This window comes from Amblyomma maculatum, chromosome 6 (assembly GCF_055883805.1).
Source record: "Amblyomma maculatum isolate TAMU_Amacu chromosome 6, ASM5588380v1, whole genome shotgun sequence".
NCBI classification, from domain to species: domain Eukaryota; kingdom Metazoa; phylum Arthropoda; class Arachnida; order Ixodida; family Ixodidae; genus Amblyomma; species Amblyomma maculatum.
The window spans coordinates 129,838,854-129,864,587 of record NC_139349.1 but is presented as its reverse complement, the minus strand read 5'-3'; the positions used below and the strand labels follow the sequence as shown (position 1 = coordinate 129,864,587).

The window sequence follows — 25,734 nt, the reverse complement described above, 5'->3', positions numbered from 1 at the left end:
AGTGTCAGCACTGTGAATGAACACCATCTTCATCTGTAAATATCTATCATCATCGGTCAGCTCCTCTAAAGAAGACGAAGTGTGAACGAACTGCTGCTGGTCATTAGCTGCTGCATCTGCTGGTCTGTCAATAGCAAAGTGAACCTGCCTGTGCTCCCTACCGTCTCACAATATAGCCAGCCTTCTCTCCAGGTAAGAAGCGAACAAACTTCCTTTCGCAACTGAATAACGTAGGGCGCGGGGCTCAAGATGTGCTGGACTGGACGATGAAGCTTGTAGAAGAAGTTAAGATTGTTTGAACGAGCACCAAACAAGTTCACGAATAAGAAGAAATAAGTTGTAAACTTTGTTCCCGGACAGATTAGCTTATAGAGAATAGCAAACGGTGTACCTTTTCTTGAGGTTCATGAATGCTCTTAGCAAAGCGTTGAGTTGGGCGAACTGGAAAGGATTCATACTGGAAAACAAAGAGCCAAAACATGAAATATACACAGTGGAGATAATGGATCTCTACCAGCTTCTGGATAGCCCCACGCCTCGTTCTTCTGACTTGCCAGGCAGTGTTAAGCGAGCAACTCGCGGTTGCTAGCCATGGTTCAAAGAAAAATTTCCAAGAACCCGCATCCCTGAGGACTGATACTACGGGTCTGGCGCCTGCTGTGGGCCGGCGCTGCTATGTTGTAAATAAGCGTAAATAAGCGTAAATGAGAGCAAACAGTGTCCAAGAACCCACTTCCCTGAGATCTGATACTACGGGCTTGGCGGCGTTCCTATAGTGTAAATTAGCGTAAATACGCCTAAATAAGCATAAGCTGGGTAAATAGGCGTAAATGAAGTTGCTTATTTATCTTCCTGGTACCCTTACTTCGTTATCCTCCCTCGGAAACAGACTACTTGCGCCTGGTGCATCTCCCCCCTCCCCCTTCCCCTTCTCGCACAGTGCTCCTCTCCTCTCGTTCATGCTCGCGTACAGCAGGCGTTTATTTTTTATTTATTTATTTAGACATACTGTCAATCCACTGGGGATTTTAACAGGAAGGGCATTTAGTACAAAGCATATCAGGGTGAAAAGGACTACATGGCTAAAAATGTCAGATGCAGAGTGCGTAGCCTTAAAAGGAACTTAAAAGGTTAAACGATGGGAATACAGTGTCACACTTCATTATACAATTATACAGGGAAGATCACTGTTATACAACAAGATCACTGACGCCTGGCAAACATGATCACACTGATAGGTTAGGATGGCCCACATAGCATCACACAGAAACAATATGAACGAAAAATGTAGCACTAAACATGAAGTCAACTATTTAGGATGACATTTGGAATATGTGATAATGTCAGGAGGTGATTTTCAACAAGTTTTGCAAAAGTATCTAGTGATGTACTATTAGTGATGTGATGATGAAGGTTATTCCACTCTCTTACTGCAAGGGGGAAAAAAGAATATTTCAGGCAGTCAGTGCGGAAAGAATATTCTTTTAGTGTTTGGCTATGTTTATGCCTAGTTGGTCTCGCCTCTGAGGTCGTGATGTACTTCGTTATATCAAGATTAAGTTGGTTATGCAGCAATTGATAAAGCAGCTTAAGACGTGCAAGTTTGGCTCTATTTTCCAGAGTGAGAATGCCGGCGTCAATTAGTAGTTGAGTCGGTGAGTCAGTATACCTGTACCTGTTAAACACAAACCTGACTGCCTTTCTTTGAATGGATTCTAATTTACTTATGAGACATTTCGTGTGAGGAAACCAAGCGACAGTCGCATACTCCTGAACCGACCGAACAAAAGCGTTATATGCCAAGTTGTTTTGTTGCAGGCGGGTCTTGACGGAGGTGTCTTCTGAGAAACAGGAGCCGTTTTAATGCGGCTGATGTCACATAGTTGACATGCGACTCCCATATGAGATCATGTGATATTATAACACCGAGGTATTTATAATTGTTAACTCGCGTCAGGGGGGTATTATTCACCCTATAGGAATATGAAGATTGATTTTTTTTTCTCGTTATTGTTAGAAGAGCAGACTTACTAATATTAAGGTTCATTTTCCAGTCAACACACCACTTGGATGCGGCTTCTGCAGCGCGGTTTAGGGCAATATGGTCATCGGGAGTATTAATTTCCTGGTAAATTATACAATCATCTGCAAAAAGTTTAATATTGACATTGACATAAGAGGGTAGATTATTAATAAAAATTAGAAACAAAATTGGAGCAACTCATGAGCTGGCCACTTCACTCTCTCGCTCTAGAGGTCATGAAAAGCAGTAGACGCCCGGCAGCGCAACAGGGCAGAACAAACTGCTCGGGTTAGAAGCTGACCGACGTACGTTTTCAAAGCCCTCTTTACGAGATAGTCCTAGCTACTTCCGCCCATGCCAGATCCACATCGCAGACGGGTCGCTCATCCTCTGACACGCGGGTTCGTCATGTCGTCACGGGACACGCGAGAAAGGAGGTTAGATCACTGGCGCAGAGGAAGCAATAAATTTGCACTGCAGGACTGCAGACCTCAAATGCCTCTGAGGCATCGAAAAGCGGCGTTTTGCGAGCTGGCGCTGTGGTGTGACTTCATATTATAATTCCTCCATTTCTTCTTGCCTCACTAGTTGCCCCCATTAAACCATAAGATGTGCATCTCACAGCTCAAAATGAGCTCAGTCAGAGCTAATTTTACTTCATTACTTTGTCTCCGTCGTTTCGTTGCCATCTGGCTTCGAGTGTAAACGTATTCCACGATATTGTGCTTACTAACCTCTATGGCTGAGCATTTGTAGACAGACACGTTTAGATCTACAGCCTACTTGGTTAAACATCATTCTTTTGTTTATTTTTTTTATGAAAAGCGCGCTGTTTTTCACATTGCTTCGCATATTTCATATGAGAGTATATATATAAGGTGCAGGCATACTATGCGCGCATTTCACCGCTTCGGCGTACAGCTATGTATCGCAACAGGAACGCTGCCGGAGAGCGATGTGACTGCAAATACCTTAAGTTTCGTCGTTTGGCGTGCGCTCTCTACTATAATACTTGAACGCTTTTAAATTGAGCGAACAGCCTGGGAAATCACAGTGCTCACCCAACGGGCAATATATATGGCTGGCAGCAGCTGCCCGGGCAGACGCCACTCGCGTCCGCATTCCGACGCGCTTTAGGCGGCATGCAGATTTCTGCGCGCTCATGCGCCCTATCGAAATTGCAAATTTTGCTACATATATAGTGGCTTAGCAACGCTGAAGGCAGTGAGTCGAGCACTTGGCACCGTGTGGCACACTGGTTCGAAGCACCTCATTAAAAAGCAGTCGAGAGTAACAGACGACGAAACTAACGGGAAAGAACATAAGAGGCTCAAGCCATATCGGCGCAATGCTCCCACCACAGGGTGCGCTCCTCTGCAGTTTTCGTGCGGCGCTCGAGCCAAGAAACGGGAGGAATTGTAGGAAACGGCAGACGGGGGCGGCGTTTCACGCTCTGACGCGCGCGGAAGGCGTCATACATTTGTTACTTCTGCTGAATTGGAAAGCTTCCATTTTCTTCATTGCTTCCTTGCCACGGGAAACTACCACGGCACGCGTTTTGGCTACAGAAAAGGCGCCATACGTTTATTTCAGTGATGTCCCGTAACGCGATCAGCAGGTTTTGTTTGGCACGATTTTGCGGAACTTCGCAAATGACCTCTTATACCTCTCGTGAAAATGTGGAGCCGGTAGCAAAATGGCGCACTGACGGAGAGACCTGAAAACGGTTTTTAACGTCCCCTATCACTTATTCGCATCGATGCTCGGCCGAGTCGGATGTACTGACGCTCCAAAGAACGCGCTCGTGTGTTCACGCTAAGAGTGAACGACCCTGTACTTTCATGAACGTTTTTGCAGGCTTGACTCACAGTTTTCTATTAGCTGTCAGTGTTCATGTATCATTAGTGGACGACTACAAAATGGAAAGCTCACGTCCAAATTTTTGGTGAGCGAAAGAATACAAACTCACTTGCTTACAAATTTGTTGCCAATGTTCTCAGATTCACGCTTTCTGCATTCGAAACTCCAGCAAGAGCGCTTGTGTTGTGTAAATCTTGCACAGTTTGGAGAGTTTGGAGTGGAGGTCTGATGTGCAGTATAAGTGAAAAGCATTTTGTCGATCTGCACTCTGCTGCATCTTTACCAGTGCTGCTACCTCCGAATATCAGTTGAGCTATCGAGGCTATCCTGATGGGATAGGGGTAAGTGACCACTTCGGGCAGTATAGCCCGGTGAACCACACATAATTCCTGGTTCATCACACGCGTTCTTGCGGTCAAGGAACTCTTACAATTCATCATCTTATTTGAGAGTTCGACAGCTGTGGCTTCCTCTACAGTATCCACAAATCGCGAGACTCGAGCTGAAGCCTTAGACAGAGTTTATCTTACAGAGGATTAAATTTGTTGCACAAAGGAAACCAAAAATAGATCAGTGAAAACTATAAGAATACATGGAGGATGCTCTCAACGTTTCGGTGTCAGCTCGACTACTGCATCAAGGAGTACCCCAGCGTACATCACTGATAAAGAAGTCGTGCTGATTGCCAAATGCTGGGTTTCCTATTATAACTTTGGAGCATGGCTGGCTTTTTTTTTTCTTCTGTGCTATTAAGTGCTGGACATCGAACTTGCAGTCTTCGCGTATAGTATCGCGACTAAGTTTTCACCTGGGCTCAGCAAATATTTGATGTTATGCTGCTGAGTTATGCTGCTGAGTAGTAGAGTATACAGGTCCACGGGTTCAATAATCGGCAACGTCATCCCACTCATACGAAGACTGGATGTGAAACTCCAATGCACTGAAGTTTTGCTGAAACAAGATACATGGTTCTCGAAATTTCTGCGGATCGAGCCATCCAGAATGGCGTGTCCTTAGTAGCCCAAATGAAGAATTGGCACATGAAAAGGAAATAAATTGTAAGGTAACTGTCAAGTTGCAACATGTTTGAATGAAGAATTTAACTATTCTGGAAAAGCATGGCGAAGGAAACATTTTGACTTCGAAAACAAGAAAACGGTGTGAATTTGCTATCACATATGGACGCAAGCAAGCAAACGATATAGTTAAGTGGCTCGCAAAATGTAACAAGTCCCTGCTTAATATGCTGGTGAAACATTACAGCTGTAAGGGACAAGCTTGCACACGAGTGTGAACTTCGTTAAAAGTAGATCTGCAGGACACCATTGGAGTTCGCACTGAGGAGCCACATTGGGTTTCGCTTGAAGTCTGGACTGACCTCCCGATAAGCTTCGCGCGTTTCAAGCAATAGGGTGTTTTACAACCGCCGTACAGCAAAAACGGTGACTGCTGCAACTGCGACCGTATACGTTAAAGGTGTCACGCAAACATGGCTACGGTGGCATCGGTAACGTCTTACCTTATTCCCTTTGGGCTGTCCGAATCTGTAGACTAAGGATCTCGAATACCGCAATGTACGAACTGTACAGGCTATGCGTCAAACTGGTATCAAATTCACACTTGTAAACAGCTTTATGAAAATGATCTGGTATAACAAAACACAGATCGAGTTCGGAAGGCACACCACGCGGCATCTTAGACCCATGGTAACGGTACGGATAGCTTTAGGACCACGAACTAAACGGTGCACACTTAAAAAATTCCGAGAAGTTTTAGAAGCCACTGCTTTATGGTAAAATGAGAGAGGAACTTCCTAGTGTATTCACTCAGTAGTGAGTGAGTGAAGTGAGTGAGTGAAGTGAGTGAGTGAGTGAGTGAAGTGAGTGAGTGAGTGAGTGAGTGAGTGAGTGAGTGAGTGAGTGAGTGAGTGAGTGAGTGAGTGAAGTGAGTGAGTGAAGTGAGTGAGTGAGTGAGTGAGTGAAGTGAGTGAGTGAGTGAGTGAGTGAGTGGGTGGGTGAGTGAGTGAGTGAGTGAGTGAGTGAGTGAGTGAGTGAGTGAGTGAGTGAGTGAGTGAGTGAGTGAGTGAGTGAGTGAGTGAGTGAGTGAGTGAGTGAGTGAGTGAGCGAGCACACGACTGACCGACCGACCGACCAGCGTACAAGAAGTCAGGAGGTTTGTTAAAACTTCAAGTTGGGCTATAGTTGGTAATTTCTTGTTGGAGTCCTTATGTAGCGGTAAAAACACGGACACAAAGAACACGAAACACAAGGGACACAAGAACACGAAACACAAGGGACACCCGCTAGCGGGTATCCCTTGTATTTCGTGTTTTTTGTGTCCGTGTTTTTACCGCTACAAAATGACTACAACAAGTCAGGAGGGCTGAACGCACGGCCTCTGTGTCTGATACATGAGGGACTTCTTTGCAGAAAGACAGTGCATCATGCTTCCTAGATGTGCATGCATTTGTCGTTAGACCAGGCAGCGTTCGAGCCTGAAATTTACTCAGCATTCCACCCAACATAAAAACCATGTGATGCAGGCCGAACGTGCACAGAAAAACAGTTCGCCGATAACTTGAGACGCGTGTGTTTTCCCCCGCAATTCTATCACGCACGGCGATTTTACGGCACTTCAAGCGCAGAGACGTGCTTTTTATCAGTGCAGGCGCAGCACTACAGATCCATTAGCGTGCGCAATGACCGGAACACCTTACTAGTGGGAGCTTCGTGTCTTGCACAAGTGCCCGTTTTAGAAACTCCGTGAACGCGTAAATCTGCCACTACACGCCATCCATCACGCGCAATGCGTATACGCTCCAATGCGTACGCTGAAGGCCGGTATCGCGCACCGCTTGATACAAACAGGCAAGTACCACTCGAGCCAAACAGCGCCGATTGCCGCGCCATCTAATGCGTCAACTGTAGCGCTTTTGAATTTTGAGGCTGAGGTATTCGGTTGTTTATTTAAACAGAGCGTACCTGGTATCGTATGCATGAACAAGTTTTAATTTCATGCTTCCCATTAAGCAGTACCTCGCGCAGCCTCAGACCATAGCAGCAACTATACCAACCAGCCAGAATTGACCTCAAACTCGAGAAATAGTGCATCCGACCTGGTTGGGCATGACACGCGTGGCTATGCCTGCCGCTGTACCGAGTAGTTCTACACACTGCTCGTTGCACAATTGAGGAAGGGGCAAGACTCCTGGAAACAGATTCCGTGCGATCTCGTAAGACTTGGCCTCGCTACAATTCAGTTACCCGCTTTTTCAGTTTAACCAAAGTTATCTGGTCTTCTGTTCTGGTCAGTCAGCCGTGGCCTGAAGCAATTAAAAATATTTTTTTTTTCGCCTTAAAACAGAATAAGCGTATGTTCAGAAGCACAACTGCCATGCAACAACGCTGTAGGCTTGTGCTAAGTCACCCCACATGTTCCTCGGCGAGAAATACTTCCTCGGGGAAGTAATCTTACGACCGCGGTCGAACTCACTTATCTTTACAGCGTCGGGCACGTAAAAACGAATGTTCGTTACGTTTGAAGAAACTGATGTGAAATGATGCCCTTTGTACACGAACCTTCCTGTTCCGTCAATGTCCTTTATGCTCTTTAAGCTCCATATCGTCCTCCTTAAATTACTCAGGTTTTAATTACGAGCGGGGGCTATCTCGAATCCAGCTAGTAGACCAGCTGCGCCTCTCAAAGAGTTCAGAGGCAGAAAAGCTGGGAGGTAGTAAAAGAAAATGGAGTTCCTGCCTCGAAGAGAAGCTTTCTATAATAGGGCGCGGATGATTGAGTGATGAAAGGAAAATGCGTCAAAAGGAAGAACAAACAGAGACCGCATCCCTGTCGTCGCAAGCAGTCATCTCATTCACGGAATTCATTCACGAACTCGTGGCTTTCAACACTGCGACTTCGACAGCTCTAATACGAATTACACATTTGTTCGTTTAGACCTTAAGGCTCAAAAGCAGTTTTCCACGTCGGAGAAAAAGAAAAGAAAACAGAGAAGTAAGCGCGAAAAGCTCGGCTATTCAAACGTGAAAAAGAAGCGAAGTTAGCGAAGTAAATCTGTGGGCTTTTAAACATTTTTCTTTCATTACGAAATCGCGTCTTCCATTCCGCTGCTAGCAGATAACCACCTCGTCTTTGAAATGTATATCTCATTCTGCAGTAAAATTGTTGATGCTATCAAACGCTCTTTCCACGCTTGATGTGCGCCAGGCACAAATTGCCTAGAAACATGGGGAAATGAAAACTGTATCGAGCCTTAATTCGCTACGTCCGCGCAGTGCCATAATTAGCAGGCTTCAGTAACCGGACAATGGCGCCACGTTGCGCGAACATAGGAACATAAATGGTGCGCGCGATTGTTCGCAAGAGCGGGCCGCACAGTTCCCACGAACAGCGTCAGCAGCGAAGGCGGCATAACAACAGTGCGTCAAAACCGACCCTACGCGCACGCCCACACACCCACACGTTTTGAAAGGACGCTATTTTACGGACTCCCAAGGGAGCTTCGAGTTCGAGAGCTCGCGTGTGAGGAACGCTGCACTGAAGAGAGGGAGTGTCTCAAACATAAATATCGAAGAAATATAACGCGAGATGCCTCCACAATTCGCTTGGCTTCGCTTCACTGAACGCTCGCGTGGTGTCAGGGCGGCGCTTGATTCGAATAACTCCTCCCCACATCGCAAGGGCGCGCATACTTCGTCTGTGTGTCGCCGCCGCCTCCTCGTTCCCTTTTGTGTCAGTCTTTTCTCATGCCATTGTACGTGTTCTGCGGAGAATGTGTGAAGGTAACCCTTGCGAAGCAGCAGCAGCAGCAGTCGAGTGAAAGAAAAAATATCCAGAAAAGCTAGCCTTTGTTTCGAGTCTGCGGGCGATGTCGTCACTCTGCTGCGAAATTTGTTGCGCGGGGGCGTCGGGCGAAGGCGTCGTCGCCTTCCGCGCGCTTTGTCAGCGAAAACAACGTCGTGATGCGGTGAAGGAAGCGACAATTAAAACGAACCGAGGGCCGTGAAATAACAGCTTGCAAAAAGCGAGCTGTTATTCACCGCGAGTCTTGCAAAGCCGAGCGTTTTCTGGCTCCGGCCCCTGTCGGGGATTATAGGTCACGGAGAGCGCATGTGTCCGCGAACGCACCCAGCGATATGATGACGCTGCGAAGTCTATTACGTTAAACCGTGGTGGCGTTGCCTGCGAGTGATCAGCAAGAGAGGTCAGGATCGATAGGCGGCGAAATTGAGATACGCTTTCTGCGTGCTTTACAGAGAATTTGTTTATGCGTTTATTTATTTCATAGAAGGTCTCATACTGATGCATTACGTGAGAGGGTAGGCATTTCACGGAAAACAACGATACTAAAAATCTCGATCAAAGGTCTTCGATTAGCCGCTTGAATGCCAGTCGGTTGCTGATGCGGACAATTTTTGTGGGCAGGCCATTGCAGCCGGTGTTATGAAAGGGAAAAATCTTGCTGTAGAAAAGCATCAGTATAGGCTTCTGGAGGTACGCAAAGCTAGAGTGGCTGGAGCGGGCGATGCGGTGGGCTCTTTCTATGTATACGGGTCATCAGGATGCAAATAACTAAAAAAAAGGAATACAAAAACATGAAAATTTAAAACTTGCCATTTTCCCTACACGTTATTAGCTAAAAATATATTTGCAGCATACTTATAATGTTCGCGCTGCTACCTTGTTTACTGCAGATTTTATTATACAGACTCCCAAAAGAGAAGTGAAGGGAATCATTTTTGTGTGGTTCTGAACCGTCGAGATTTTACGGTGCAGATAAAAAAAAAAGGGGGAAGGGGGGGGGGGGGGGACTGGGATGCGCGCGCACAATGTCCAAGCCAGTGAAAGAATAGAAACTATTCAGTCATGGTCTTACTAGCGCACATCTCAGTGCGAGTCTTCGTTCTCTTCTTTCCTTCAATAAAACTTCAGTTGTTAGTCCAGCCTCCGTCTCACCTGCTTCTTTTCTCTGTGTCGTGTCTTCTGGCTATTTTAAACGAATTCTTACCAACTCGCTCAGTCGTCAACCTTGTTTAACTAGCGAGGAGAAATTTTAGGGCCTGTATGACTTCAAGCACGTTTATTTATTTATTTATTTCCTCAAAGGTCTCGGTTGAGACATTACATGAGGGAGTGGACGGTATCTGGCAAATTATGTGATTAACATGATTTGTCCTGAAAGTTAGGACCGTGAACGATGTTTTCAATGCCAACACTTTGCGCACTGTATATTTGGCTATAGTGTCGTGATATCTTTGGGACCTACCATGCCGTGTCTGAGGCTTTGGCGTTTGGCAGCTCGTAAGGTCGCGGGATTGAATCCAAGCCACTTCTGCCACGCCTATTGCTGTCACTGTCAGTGCACATGATAGAAACCCAAGTGGACTATAGACTATAATCGGGCCCCCTTGGCGGCGTCAAGTGCCGCTTCAAGGCTTACGTCAATAAATCAATCAACTAACCAATCAATAATCAATCAGTCACTACTAGGGTCAGCGAGCATTGTAAGCTGGTAACTTAATGTTAGCAAAACTAATTGTTCTAAAACCGGATTGGTTTGGTTTGTATGGTTTAACGTCCCACAACGATTCAGTATACGTATGAAGGACGCCGTAGTGAAGCGCTTCTCAAATTTTGATTACTTGGGCTTTTTTAACGTGCATTGACATCGCCTGTACACAGGCGCCTTGTTTTTCGCCTCCTTCGAAAAACGGCCTCCGCGGCCAGGATTTGATATCGCATTCTTAAGTTTGGTACCCGAGCGCCCAAATCATGAGCCACTGTAACTTTTAGTAGACTTTCGGTGGTAAACAGCTCGCCGTTGCGTGCGAGTTATTCGTGATAAATCACATTTTGTACTGCACATTCGCACTCACAGGCCTCGAATCGTCCGACTCATCTCAAGGGTAATTAAAACAATGCCAAATTTGTATGACTTGATTTCTTGTCCACAAAATCCTGTAAATGTTTCTCTTAACTGGCGGCGTTCGTTATATCACCACGTTTAAACGCGAACATCACCCCTTCAATGTGGCATATGTAAATTTTGTGAGAGTTCTACATGCCGCCGTAATTAGTGAAATGGCAATGCCCCTATTTCACTAATTACCTGCAGCCAATAATGGTATTTCTACGCAGAGAGATAAGTTTCTGTTTATGTTATTATTCTTTGGACAAACAGAAATGACTGCGCACGGTCGCTACGCCTCGCACGCCTCCAATATTAGTGCGTGACTCATTCTTGTAGGGTGAAAGTGAAGGCCACGCGCTCCTGACACGCTTCGTGGATCGTGGCATCGCGCCTTCTTCCAGCACGAGCGGCGGCCGTGATACGAGATGCAGGCTTCGCTCACTCACACGTCTCTCATCACACGCGAGGGGAACAGGGCTAATGGCAGGGGTGATGCGCGCAGCGGACACGTGTCTGTACGTGCACTGACACACGCCGCGACGCCATCTTTAATTGCTGTGTACCCTGGCCGCCGTTGTACCTTGCTCTATGCGTGTACGCCGATTCCGACTCGGAAATTTGCCCACATTACTCGTCAAATCATTGTCTCTTCAAGGACACACGTACGACGTTTGTTTGTGGTCCACACTATAGTTTGTCTGTTGTTTTTGTTATCTTGATTTGCTATATTCTGGCAAAGCGAGTGAATGGAAAATTACCATATGTCAAACGCGAATTAAAATTATCGAGCGAGCACTCGGCGACATCAATATGACGCGCTTCAATTTACGAAGCCCTATTTTACGAATAAATTTTCATCCCTTGTCTATAAGGGTTGTAGAACCTGTAATTTACAAAATAAATCTGATAACATGTTTTTGAAGCAAGCTGCCGGAAAAAATTGGCTTGAATGCTATGGGAAAGCTGTTTCAGTTTCAAGAACTTTTCGATATCAACAGGAGCCAATTCTAAGTTCCTAGAACTTCTTAAAAATGATCGAGGTGCAGTCATGTGACACAGCAAGCAGTATGCAAATGCTAATGTCAGAAAACTCGCGGGCACAGCAGAAATTCTTGAAGAAATTAAAAGTAATTGCAAACATGTTCTAAGCGACTTATTTTCCTAAAAAAAGAAGTTAGGAACCACTGCTCGTAACTTTAGCATGGCAAGTACCATAAGCATAGTAAAGGAAAATGAAGGCTTTTATGTTCACTTTGTGAATCCGTTTGTTTCAATGCCTTGTAATATTTTTTTTTGAAAAAGTAATCGTCATTCTCGCTAACTTCGTAAAGATCCGACTTCAACCGAATGTATACTCATTTACTGTGACTGCCTAAAACGACAAACTCAAGTCGCTCCATAAACTAACGTTTATTTCGCCCTTACGCTGCCGCACGCAAATAAAGAATCACGAAGTTTTTACATGAAACACATTTGAGCTAATACTGACATTTCCTTCGCTGCCCAGTCAGTGAGATTCGCCGATCGACGGTGCATTACAGCGGGCTAGCGGTGACTGGCATATTTTCGTCTCCCATGACGGATGCCCGGCTGATGCCAAAACCAGCGGCTGCTCCGCGCGCTTTGCGTGCTCGTCCCGATGTCTAACACGGCACAGCGTCGCAGAAACTGCGCATCTGAAGCCAAGGGTTCGTGAGCGGCCCACTTTACCGCGCGCAAAATTGCGCAGTTGGAAGGCGGCGCGCTTCAAAGACAGCGCACCGCATGGAGGAAGGCGCACCGCATCCAGGCGCGGATGCCGCCATTTGTAAACAGGAGCGCTGTTGCCAGGGCGACGCGTCTCTCGTCTCTCGCGGCCAACGAGAACGAACGAGGACGCCGCGAGACAGGCGAGGAGGCAGCAGGGTGGCTCCCGAGTGCGAGAAAAGCTAAGCGTGCCTGTGTGTAGCTTCACGACCAGCGATTTCTTCGAACACAGGTGCGTACCGCTACGCTGAAGCGTGCTTTTGTGGTTTACGTTACGCGAGATCTCCTTCTGTGTTCAACGGGGAAGTTTGGATAGCGTAGCCGTCAAATCTGAACGGTTATTTTAGGCCAAGAAGTGCAGCGTTTGGGCGACGGCGCCCAAGTTTCTATTTCTGTAGGAGATTTCATGAGTTGGTTCTCGGCCTACTGCAACTGGCCCATCGAAATAGCTTGCAGCGGAACAGAGGTAGTTATGCGACTTTGTGGAACTTCCTGATGCTGACATTTCTGCCTGGCATAAAATCAATGTCCGCCGGTGTTTCTGTTTGTCGGTATCGAGTGGTACTCGCTCTCCGGCCGGGTAACGGTGAACGGGCGGTCGGCACACGTCCGCAACGTCCGGACGCAGAGACCGTTTCTCCGCTCGTTGTCGCTGTCACATTGTCCACGCGTTTTCATTCTTCACTGGCCGGGTTCCGAGAAGTCGGGTTTGTCGCACCTTTGACGCCAGCATGAGGAGCACATCGTGTGGGTCTCCTTTTAGGATGATGCGGCGCGACATGCGGCGAGGGGGCCCGGCTCTTCCTCGGCTATATTTATCCTTGGTCCGACGTTGTTTGTAGACTGTGCTCTTAACGTAGGTGTGCTTTGTTCCCAAGCACAGTTGCGATCGCAGATTGCTCGTGTTCGTTACGTCAAGACCGCTTGAGATATGACCGTACGTACGGGCGCTGAGCGCCGTACGGAAAGCTGTCGAGACCGCTTGGCGCCTGTCTCTTTAGCAAAATCCTTCGTGGAGAAGAAAAAATACACTGTGTGCATCAGTTGACACATTTGTCGAAGACTAGCGAAGCATTTTGCGGCCAGAGAATAAGAAGCACGTAAGTTTCGTGGTGGCCAGCTTTACAGGCATCGCAGAGGTGATTAGTGGAACTCCATCGCAAGGCGTGGTCAGATACGGAAGCGCTGCCGCTCAGTACTCTGGCTGCTTGTTATGGAGCCGCCTTTTCCCGAGTCATTGGTTACAAAAAAGTGGGCCAAACGTGACCGTGCATTTTCTATCTAATTGGGCGTTCCACGGGCAACCTTATTGAGCAATATAACGGACTAGATTTGTGGCGCGATGCATGAATTCTCGCCCGCTGCGTGACGCGCAGCTCCACTACAATTGACGAGGCTTTATCCGCTTTGTAGTGTGTAGCGGTGGTTTCGTATGCGGAGATTGTGATGGGAATTAATATTCTCGCGTGATCAGGGTACTGAGGCTTCTTGACCTTGAGAGGAGAGAGCTATTCGGTTTGCTGATGTGTCGAAAACTATATTAGTGTGCGCCGACCGCAGGTGGTCTTATTGAGCCGTAACGACAATGTGGCTCTATTCCTTTTACGATAGCAGTGTATTCTTCAGTGTACAAGTTTTCTCTCGGCAATTTGTAACTTATTGTGCTATAAGAATGAGCAAATTGAGCACGGTGTGCTTATCAGCATTGTCCACTGTTATCTTGTTTCTCAGGCACATTGTTATCAAAGCTCTTCATTGATTTTTTTTTTTTTTTTTCACAGTATGCAAAGCACATTCACATTTAGATGTAGAAGAATCGATGCAGTTGAGGGAACTATCGTGTCATCTTGTGCAAAGTTCTTGATTGGTGAAGCTTTGCCGTAATTTGAGTTACCTTGTGCCCAGCTGTTTGAGATGCTTATACTCCTTGCAAAAACAGTTTCAGCTTATTCAGAACTAATTCCGAGGACCTCTCGGGCATCGCTTGTGTCTTTAGGGTGGTGTGCAGAGCGTTTGTGATATCTTCAGAGCCGTTTAAGGTTTACAGCAAAGCTGATGAGTAGTGTGTGTGTGCTTTGCCCCTTGGGTGACAGTGAGGAGGTGGGAAAAGAGCAGTCATGAGTATCATCAGTGTGAAGACGACGACCCACAGGGTCACAACGCATGTTAAAACACATCACCGTGTGTCCACTACCAGCCTCGATGAGAAGCCGGCGTGAGTGCCAAGCTTTGGCTTGGGCGCATGGGTCTGCCATGAAGTGGTGTTTTTGCAACAGACCTTTGCGTGTACAAAAGCATTCTCAGGATGCCTTGCTTGTGACTTGGTGTTGCATGCTGTGAACAGAAGTAGAAGATTTGTGATTCTCTAGGAGCTGTGCGAAAGTGATGGTGGGAAGAAGTGATTTTCGCATTGCTGCTTTTCTTTAGTAAAAGGCACCTTCATGCATGTCTTGCCATACTGTGGTGCATTAGTAGTTGTGTCTTCATCATGGTTTAGTAAGCCATTAGAAACCAATATAAAATCAATAATCGCCAAATGTTCCTATCTCTGGATTTGCCACCATTTGTTTAAGCTTGCTTTTTGAGCCTCAGACGAATGACACCAATTCTTCTTGGTATTTCCCACCACTCATAGCTAATTGACTGAAATTTTAATATTTCTTGCTCTGACAAGAACCGGAGCGTGTTATTTGGCATAAGGAGTAATGTTGAAGTAGCAGTTGCTTTTGGTGTGCTCGATTTGTAGTGATGGTTTCTCACAAGCCTTATCGCTGCGAAAATTTAATTGAAGAGTAATTGTCGATCACTCCTTCAGTGGTCAAACATTTGAGTCACACATATCTTTGTTACAGAATATTATGAAATGATTTTTTTTTTTTCACATTTGTTTCCACTTTATCCACTAGGTAGCCTAAACATATATTTATTTATTAGTTTCTGGGGGGGGGGGAGGGGTGAAGTTTCTGAGATAACTATTTTATAGCATTTGAAGTGTGTTTTCTTGTGCATTAAGCATGGTTTGTTTTGAAAATAGTAATCTACTAACATTCTGTTGTTCCTTTTTTTTTTTTTGATTTCAATTGACTGTGTCCCACTAACACAGCATTTTGAACGAGTGTGTCTTAACTCTTGATTGCATGGATGTAGAGTCATTTGTTTAATAATAAGATTTTTGCTGGGAAGCTATTGTAGTGCATTGTTATCTTTATAGACTGAGGGTTTACAGAGTAGTAATAACTGTTTTTTGCTCATAGTATGTGAACAGAATATCTGTAATAAAGAAAAGGCTTCTGTCCCTTAATTAAATGTGCCCTGTTAATTTGGGTTGGATATTGATTAAAGTCATGCTTAATATATATGATATTCCTCAGTTGTCATTATTGTTAGCAGTGATAGTTCTCGTTTAAAATACATGTCTGCACACTATTTGCTAGTAAGCGTGCAGATGTTAATGGCATCAACCAGCATTTTGGTGCTGTCCTCTTTTGTATGCTGTGGTGACTGTTCAGTTTAGTTAATATGGTGAGGGCCACCACTGTGAATTAATAAGATATAAAAATTGTTTCCGTTTCTTATGATGTACAATGTTGAATAAAACAGTGAAAGATCATGAGTGTGATAGAATGCTGCAGCAATAAAGTATTTTTCTGACTCATAAGTTGCGTACAGATTTTATCACTGATGAGAGTGACTGTATCCCTCTCTTGTGAGCACTACAGTAAGTGTGCATTATTATGCAGCCCTAGCTAGGGGGAGCACAGTAAAAGGAAATTTTTTTCATGGCCTTGCTACTTGTGAACTGACCTGCTGCGGACATTCTGTGAGGCACTTTTCCTCAGTATTTCTTTGCTAATTCCTCAGGCTCCACATGGCCGAGAACATCATGAAAGACGTGAAGAAGTATGCTGACATGGACATTGATGAACTGCTGGCCAAGCTGTCTCCAGAGGAGTTGGAGCAGCTAGGCAACATGGTGGACCCAGATGTAAGTGTCCCCCTCCGAAGACGTATGATGACCGCTGCTTCTCTCGTGTACGACCAGGAAAATGTTTGGAGCCCGCCTGTTAATGCTTTAATAAGTAAACGAGTATGCTTAACTATAAATTAGTGCCTGCACAAGTTTTATAATGCTCACTTTTCTACTACTGTTATTGATGCAATACCAAGTGCAGTTTCAGTCAAGGTGTCAAAACAGGAACGACTGGTGAGCTGTCGTCATCAAGCCATCGTTTCCCAATTTGGGGCCCTGAACAATGCGAGTTTGTCCGTTTAGTGGAAACTCCCTAAAGATGGGCCCTAATTAGTTCATACTATTACCCGCACCCTTTTTCACAAATTTTGACATTCATGACCAATATACAGTCGGCACAAGCCGACGAGGAATGTTCTTTTGCTTCTGTATTTTATTAGTTCGGGACGTTTCCCATTGTGGTGAGAGCGTTTTCAACCATAAAATGCCATAGGGCCTGGTTGAAGGGACTCTGAGGGCGAATTGAAGTTGACCTGTATCGATCGATTACTGTGATCTAATTATAAAGATGTTACTTTCACTAAAAATGGAGCGTTATAAGCTTGAGATTATGTAAAAATTAAATGCAAGCGTTGCTGCCAGTGGGCATTTTCACAAGCAAACTGTGCTAGTGCACTATCCATATTCAGTCAGTCATTGCATAATTCGCTCTATAATTCTCTAGACTCTCATCGTAAGTTTAAATCGAGTGGCGAAAAATAAATTTTGGGGACACTTAAGCTGCGTCGTTAATGTAAGACGTGACAGCGTTAGCAGCTTCCATCTGCGTCTCTGAGACCCTTGTGGTTCCTTATTGGTGTAAGTGCACTTCGTTACTCGGAGCTAGAACCTTAATTGGTGCCTCTGTTACCTCGCACATACTCGTTGACATAAAGTCGTTAGCTGCCACATAACGTGAAAGACCGGCCCATGTAGACATGCAGCAACCACTTAACCGAGCTGTGCGAATGTGCCTGTGTGGCCTAATTGGCAGGAGGCTCCTGCCACCTTGGTTGTGTTATGTGATTTGGTGACATCACACAACCTGCTGACGAATCAGTGCTAAGCCTTATCACCTGCCGACTACGACCTGCCTGAGGCACGCTCGCGATTTGTCACTCGCAACACCGACATTGGATTTTCTGGAGAACTGGGCATTGTCGCATTACAAATGTTGCCTTTTTAAATTCATATCACTTGGAAAGAAACACATCTTTTGCTGGCAAGCATCAACGGAGCCGCAGAACATTTGAAAGGTCACTTTATACCATGAACAACAATTGGACAAAGTGCCTTAAGCTAGCAAGGCATTTTTGTAAGATAGTAATGTGTGCTAGCGAACGCTCCATGAATGGTAAAGGAGCAAAAAAAAAGCGAAGTGGAAGAGAGTTCCTTATCAGCGTCAGTTTCCACGCGTGATGTTTCCAAAGCGTAAGAATACCTTGTAGTTTTCACTTGAGTGTAAAAAAAAGTTATAAAAGAGAGTATGGACAAAAGTCGTTTCTGGAACGGCTTTATTTATTATTTATTTGTGCATGTATTGGAGGTGCCTGTGTGTGCACAGAAAAGGCTACGCGATACTAGTGTCAAAGAACAGATGTGTATTGAACTGAATCACCTGTTTCCTTTGCAGGTTTTTTTTAACCATTTCTCGGGTATTAATTAATCAACTGGTAATGATAAATCTTTTTGATATGTATGAAACAAGCAATGTGCTGAACTTGAATATATAATAGGAAATTTTTTGTCAAGATGGAATCATTGAGACACTGTGCCGTGGCCCTCAGGGCAGTCAGGGAATTTATAGTATTGGTTGCCTGAAGTATTTCTGTAAAAAAAGAAAAAGCTTATTAAACTAAACCCTACCACATTAAGTTGTTGCAAAATAAATAACAGTGCTTTGAAAAGATCTCGCTGATTGAGGTGAAGCAGTAGAGTGTAAAAGACATAGATCAGTGTATGCAGCTGTACATAATGCACAAGTATAAAAGCATCACTAAACAATGCATATTTTGATTTGAAGGGACAGAACACTGGAATTTAGATCTCGAATTTTTTTTGCCATCAATAGAAAGGTTGATGTCTAAAATGTTCCGATTTCATAACAGTTTTGGTAGAAACGCTGGTAGAAAATTTTTACCGAGAAGTTTCCAATCGGTGCATGCGCCCATTTTTATGTAGTCCGATGCTGGAAACCATGAGCAGTGACCACAATGACGTTTGGTTGTCGACAAGAAAGACGTACCGAAAACAAATATAAATTTCACTCGCCAGACCGTAATCGGACGTTTTGCGTGGGGTAGCGTCCTTTTCAGTTTCACACTCAATGTTGTTACGGTACGATAATGCACGCCTCGTCGACAAAAGTTTTAGTGGGCACTATCATCACTTCATTCACGGATTTCGAAACATTGTGGCGCCACCTAGTGGCAAAACTTGAAAGCATGCCTCTCGCAGTGTGAAAGGTGGAGTGGTTTTTATTTAAGGACGCACTGGCGAGAGCGCTAAATATAATAAATTATGACAAGCACTAAGAACAGTGTGCAGTTATGAAAATCAGCGATATTTTGCTGACATGTAGTCATTTGGTGTACTGCAGTGAAAGTAATAGGGTTTCTCTGCTAGATAGCACCTCAGTTGTTTTTATGAGATTTTTAATGCCAAATTAAAATTGTTAGGCCTCTTTTCCTTATATTATAATGCTCGATCTGTACTGTTCGAGGCAAGATCTTTTCACCTCCACCATAATCTCATGACATATTTTAGCCAGTGCTGTCTCTTTGGGTGCAGTTATTGTGTCCTGTTGATACAAGAATTCTTAACCGCAGCCATAGCTCTCTTGGCAACTCACATTCATGGCACCTATCAGCCCATCTGGTGACCAGTCAGCACCCCGTGACACACAGTCTAACGGGAGTCTTGTAAACAAGTTTCTTCGAAAATAATTTTTTTTTCTTCAAAACACCTGCGGTAAATGAGTTGGGGGCTGGTCGCTCACCCTTAAGTTTACTCTTGAGCAGTTCTTGACTCCACAGAGGCCTCTAATAACAACAGCTGTCAGTTATGAAAAAATATTCTTTTTTTTAGGAGTCGGCTGTCGGTTGAGGCCTTTTGTACTTTCATCAGGTTTATTTAATTTTATCAGATGCCAAAACTTGGCTTTTTCACTTTGCACCCATCAATTGCCATTGCCGTCATTATTTGTCACAAATGCCAAGGAATGCATTACAGGGCAAAGGTGACAGCTCACTTCTGGCATGGGCTGAACCTTGCCATAGGAACTGCTAGTGAGGAACACGTAGTGGTAGCCTTCGCAATGCAATAAGACCGTTGCTGTGTGCGTGTGTGCTCTGTACTGTGCATTGCGATCTCTTTGCTGCCATTTTTCGCTTGTTGCCATTTAGGTCTTCTGTCAGGTGCCTGAATCTGCACATCTTTGACACGTTTGACATGTGTGGCTTGCAGGACTCGCTAATACCTCCGTCGGAACGATGTCGAACGCAAACCAAGAAGAAGCCGACGGGTCCCTTGAACCGACGACACTTGCTGCAGTTTCTCGAAAAGTTTGCCCGGGAACAGGAAGACTGGCCCGAAGCTAAGCCATTCCAGACGGGAACAAAGAGAGGTATGCTGTATGTGTGTAAAGCGTGGAATTTATAGTGGGCTGTTTGTAGACTGACTGACTCTAAGTCACGCTCCTTCGTCAACTGCGTTGTTTGAAAAGACTTGTCATTGGGAGTCTGATTAGCTTGATAACAATTTCCAGAATCAATAGAGCCCAAAGCAGGTAGCAAAAGGGTTGAGAGCTTGGAAAATCAATATCAGAATTGGCTCTTTAATGTGTTGTAGTTGCCTGTGATTCAGAGCAGACAGTGTATCCTCAGGTCACATACTTGGACCCTGCATTCAGTTTTGACTGCGAAATGTTCAGCATGCCACGCGCCAGCATGCCTTTAGCATCTGGAACTTGCGTGCACAAAGTGCTTTGACAGCATTTTGAGTGGGGGTGAGATTTTGTTTTTAAATTCCATTTCTCATTCCTTCTTTTTTCACACAATGACCTTGACGTGCTGGACACTTAAAAGTTAGCCTAGCCATCTCATGTTTATCTGAACACAGTGTAAACTGTGTTAAATCGCAGAACCTTTCATTTGTGCTCTCCAAAGATAACCATATAATTCTAGAACTTCTAAAACTGCAGATGTGCTGAATGGTCTACGGAAATTAATCCTGACCACAAAAGGACCTAAAACTTCAACAGCTACATTGCTGCACTAGTGTATTAACCGAAGGATTTTGGATATTGGTTTTGATTTATTGCATGCACATGAATATGCATGTTGAGTATCAGTTGGTGTAAGCGTTGTTGATGTGCATGGGATCGAGTCAGAGGTTCACAAGAGAACATTGTTTATGCTGCTGAGAGACGCTACAAAGGAATTAGAAATCACTCATACAAACTTGTGCTCAGGGTTTCACAAACATTGCAACAAATGCAGAGCAGTATTAGACAATAGGCTGTGCGATACAGGGAGGAATCTTGCAGCAACAGCGGATTTGAACGTGGCAGAGAGTCGAACAGAGAAACGCAGTTTGTTCGCCGGGTACCGCAACAGTTTGACAACTGGGGGATCATGATGAGGCCATCCTAAAAGACCAGCGCATGTTCCCCCTTGCCGGTTGAGTGGAATGGGTGAGCTGTGTAGCCCGGAACTCGTGTAGGAATGCATCATTTAGTCACTGCACGCTAAGGCAGCTTCACGCCTACGGTAAAAACACTCTGTTACCCTCCTGCTGTGGAGTGCATCTCTGTTAGCCATGTGACGAGGTTTTTCTGGGAAACTTCGAGTTTTACTCTTTTCCCGTTGGTCACTGCTGTTTACGGATGAAGTGGAGAGGGCGTCACTTAATGCAAACATGGCTACACATGATCATTATCCGTGTCATGCCGTCTTTATAGTCTGCACCGAATTTGTGAGGGTGTCACATCGTTCAAGACGGCCAGGACTTAGCCTAATTTTCAATGGGATGGGAGGGGAGGAGGCAGGCCAGCGCCAGGTACACATGCTTCCGCTATGTATATCCTAGCCTAGCTAAACCGCCGCCAATTTGCAAGCGTAACCATAGCTCCCTAGTTTTCACTAGCACTCAGTTTAACCAAAGTTAAATGACAACTATTTTTTTTATGAATCTTTGCTTTCTTCCCAAGCAAGAGCGTCTACTAAATTTAGTGCTATTTTTCCTTTTATTTTAAAAATGCATGAAAATGTCTGGAAAATTGACCTTTGTCATGCATGACAAGTAAGTACAGGTACTGTCAAAAGTAAATGAAAGGCGATATTTGCGGACATATTTAATTTCATTCACCTAATTTTATCCGTCCTCGAATAGATCTATGCGGACTCGCTGCCATTTTGAGAATTATCCTGTGCACCAATAAAAGTCAATCAGGAGGTTTAGGATTTAAAGAAATTAAGCTTTTTTGACAGAGTTCTCTTCCGTTTACTTTGGCAGCAACTATACATTACTGAAAAGAGAAAAGGAAATTTTTTTTCTGTTTGTGCATCATTACTTTCACCATCTTTGAGATTGAAGCCGCAACAGGATTGAAAGTTTGCACACTTGACACGAAGCCTGTTGCTGTCTGTGTGTTTTTGTTGGCCTGAGTTGTTAGGTCGTTTGTGCCCCAATTTTTTCTGTACCACGTTCTCTTGCAGGGAAGGTGTTTGTTCCCCGTGTCCAGCCCAAGCCCAAGCAAGAGGACGATGTAGAGGTGGAGCTGGACATTGGCGAAGACTACGAGAAGGCGCTCAACACAGCAAATGAGTCGGAGCTGGTGGACCTGGCAGGTAGGCGATTCCACAGCATGGGACAAGGGAGTCTCCTAAAAGAATGCTTTTAAAAAAAGCAGTTATTAAACCATGGGCTAACACTGAAGGGAAAACTCGATCTACTTGAAAGGCTGTCATAGGTGACTAAAAAATGACTGTAGGCCATGGTGTTGGACTTTTGCCTCGTGATGCATGACTTGGCGATTTAGCAAGTTAAGCGATGAGATAATGTTGCGCATATTTTTGGTAAATTGGGATGTTGCACTGTTCCATGGTTTTGGCCATTTTGATAGGCACACTGTGTTTATTTGCGCAATGGCCACCACTCTCATGCAAGATCTGAAACCTTAACTTGGCCGCTGCTAATTAAGAAAGAGGAAAGGAACATCAGCTGAAGGAATTTTTTCATGTGTACATAGTTTTTCTCTCCCGATATTTTCTGCTGAGACTTAACTGACAGTAAATGTCTGGGACACTTGGTACGAATACACGCACATCATCTTGCATGTCGTACTCCACTGAGCCCCTGGACTCATCGGTGCTATCTTGTCTTGTGTACTCAGCATTTGCCCTAGAGAAAGGCGTAACCATACATCGAGCAAAAGCTAGAATGGGGTAAATCCACTCTATCTGTGCATTTTCTTGCATCACTGCACCACCTGCGAGGCCTGGGTGCCAGTGGAACACACGCTGCAGTAGCACACTGCTTGCCCTGTGCGTTAGGCCTAGCATGCTGGGCGTTGAAGCCGCAGCAAAAGTGCTTCGAATCTGGTTACAGTTTATTTTCAAAGGTCTAACCTTGTCAGTTTACCGCCACGCAACTACCACTCACTAAAATGCGTAAGTTATTTCTGCAAAGCCTTTTGAAATGAAGCAAAAGCAGGCCAGGCAAAGCTATCCTGAAGGATTGGGCTGCAGCTGCGACTGACCTGTAGATGTCCTTGGACCCCTTCGTGGAGAAGCACGGCAAATTTACGGAAACAGGCGACTGCATCTTTGAGAGCATCTGCAACGATAGGTGCAGTGGCAAAACGGCCTCCTTATTAGAGTGCGGTTACAAGATCAGCTTTGTGACAACCACGCTTGCCTCACCACACAACTTGCCTCACCAGCCACCCTTGCCACCGCATGTATGAGCTTGGCGAGTGCATGCACACAGACCCCGTGCATCACCAGAGTTGTGCAAGCCTGTTGGTTTACTGCGCCATCAAGACACCCCGATTCCAGCATTCTCTGAAAGGTGCGGAACTGGGCAAGGAGTTGCTCCTGAGAAGTGGCTGCTGATGAACAGTCCCAATTCCAGCTTGTCACTGATGTACTGCCCAGGTGTGAACCCTGTGTACAACAGGAGCAACAAGGTGTGCTACCGCCTTATGACATGCGGACGGCGATATGACATTGCGGCCATTTTGGCCATGTTCTGACAAATGCGGCGATGTCCATGTCAATAGGAAGCCCGGGAAGCGCCGGCTACGCTGACGTGTACGCATTGCGAGTAGTATTGTCGCCATCCCTATCACGGTAACCATCACCATCATATTGCTCGCGCACAGTCGTGCTGCTCGCTCGTGCCAACCTCTCTGTGGGCCTGCATGTGCTTTTGCATTGTGGATAAGTTGCGGGCAGGTAGCGCATGTTTTGTGGGGGCGTCTTTTGTTTGGAGCTGGTGCTATGCAAAGCACAAAGCAGTTGTTGCGTTAGTGTATGTGCAAACGGTCAGCACTATGCCGAAGCCTACTCGACCCAAGTATTGCATACTGACAGTTAAGGAAAAGTTGATCATTACTCATTCTACTGAAAATAGAACTACGAAGAGTGCACTAGCGCATGCATGAAACTTGCTTACATCGCCATTTTTGAGACTACCACGGCGGCAACTGAAAATGACAGATTTCTGGTCGGTAGCACAACAATAAAATGCACGTACAGTGCACTCCCGACGAAACTTGATGGGGATAAGGAAAAATGTTTCGTTTATTGACAGTTTCGTTTAAGGGTTGTGACTCCCAAAGTAGCTATGTGAAGTGGTTTGCTTCAGGCTGATGTACCACTTCTTCGTCAAATATGCATTCATCCTGCTAATGCTGCATGTGTGCTCTAAGCAGCCCTCTTGTTGCAAGTACTGCTGAAGCACCTCCACTGCCTGGCTTGCCTCGTTCACTGACATTGGGCAGACCTGGTTGCCATCATGGCATATCTCCTCTTCACTTTCGTCCCCAGACGCTCCTTCAACTTCTTTTACAATGTCTGATAGTGTGTCCTCACGGCAGGTAACAGCATCATCATCAATAACTTCATAATCCTGAATAGTTAGCATGCCAGTGCTACACCCAGGAACCAGATGACTGAAAAGATCTTGTGCTTCTGCAACATCAGCAGTTTCTTCTTGATCTGCGGCCACTACTTCCATGATGAAGCCTACATGATGGAAGCATCGTTGGATGGTAGTTGTGGCAACTTCATCCCATGAATGAGCCAAAATGTGAATGGCAGACAGAAGATCTATGCTGTACTCTTTGTCGCTGTCCACACTGAGCACCATTCTTCTCGGTATGCGCCGATGAAAAAAACACCTTTTGATTGCGAATGACACCCTGGTTCGTGGGCTGGAGAATGGCTGTTATGTTCACAGGGAGGAACTCCAGCTGAATGGAATTAAGATCCTTGAGGATCCTTGAAACTGTGCATTTCGGAATTCCGTGCCACTTTGCGATGGCAGTCTTTGATTCTTTTCCACACTTAAAGTCTTGGAGGATTTTCATTTTAGCAGATAACGCATTATGGGGATACTTTTTCGCAGCTGGCTCCATGTTGCACGCCGAAAAAACAGCAAACAATTTTGAGCTAAGACACAGTGCAAAATGGCATCAAAGCAACAAAAAGTAATGTGCAAGTGATTGGGTTGGATTTTGGATATCGACACCAACAAAGATGGTGACGATGTCGATCCGGCGTATGTTCAGTTTCGGTTGGTTTCGTTTATCTGTGTTGCAATTAATATGGAGTTTCAATTGTCGAGCATTACTTAGCACAGATATTATAGAAAACCAATTATTTGTTTTGAAATTGTTTCATGTAAGAGGCATTTTCGTTCATGTCAGTTTTGTTTAGCGCGCATCTACTGTAGTATCTACATGTATTGGTGGAAAATTTACTGTGCCTCAATTTTTCTTATTTCAGAGTGTGAATAATGGCAAATCTGTACTGGTCGGTTAAAGTGCACTACCAGATAGTGCATACTTTTCCCGCGTCTCCACCAACTATTTATTAACGGGGTTTTACTGTACTGATTCGTACTGATTCCGTACTGATTCTGTACTGATTCTTAAGGACCGGC

General features: G+C 45.1%; 1 protein-coding gene across 2 annotated transcripts in view; it reads left to right on the top strand.

Moving 5' to 3' along the window:
* Nucleotides 1-12,674: 12,674 nt before the first annotated feature.
* tmod (tropomodulin) overlaps nt 12,675-25,734 on the top strand; it is a 30,184-nt gene continuing 17,124 nt past the window's right edge. Inside the window, exons 1-5 of one of the 2 annotated variants that reach the window (XM_084607381.1) lie at nt 12,675-12,789; nt 14,651-14,772; nt 16,419-16,542; nt 20,032-20,191; nt 22,284-22,415. In XM_084607381.1, the coding sequence (XP_084463507.1) occupies nt 14,675-14,772; nt 16,419-16,542; nt 20,032-20,191; nt 22,284-22,415 (514 nt within the window). In that variant the 5' untranslated portion in view covers nt 12,675-12,789; nt 14,651-14,674. Of the gene's footprint in view, nt 12,790-12,873; nt 13,024-14,650; nt 14,773-16,418; nt 16,543-20,031; nt 20,192-22,283; nt 22,416-25,734 lie in introns of those variants that run through there. The other variant, XM_084607382.1, reaches the window with a different exon arrangement.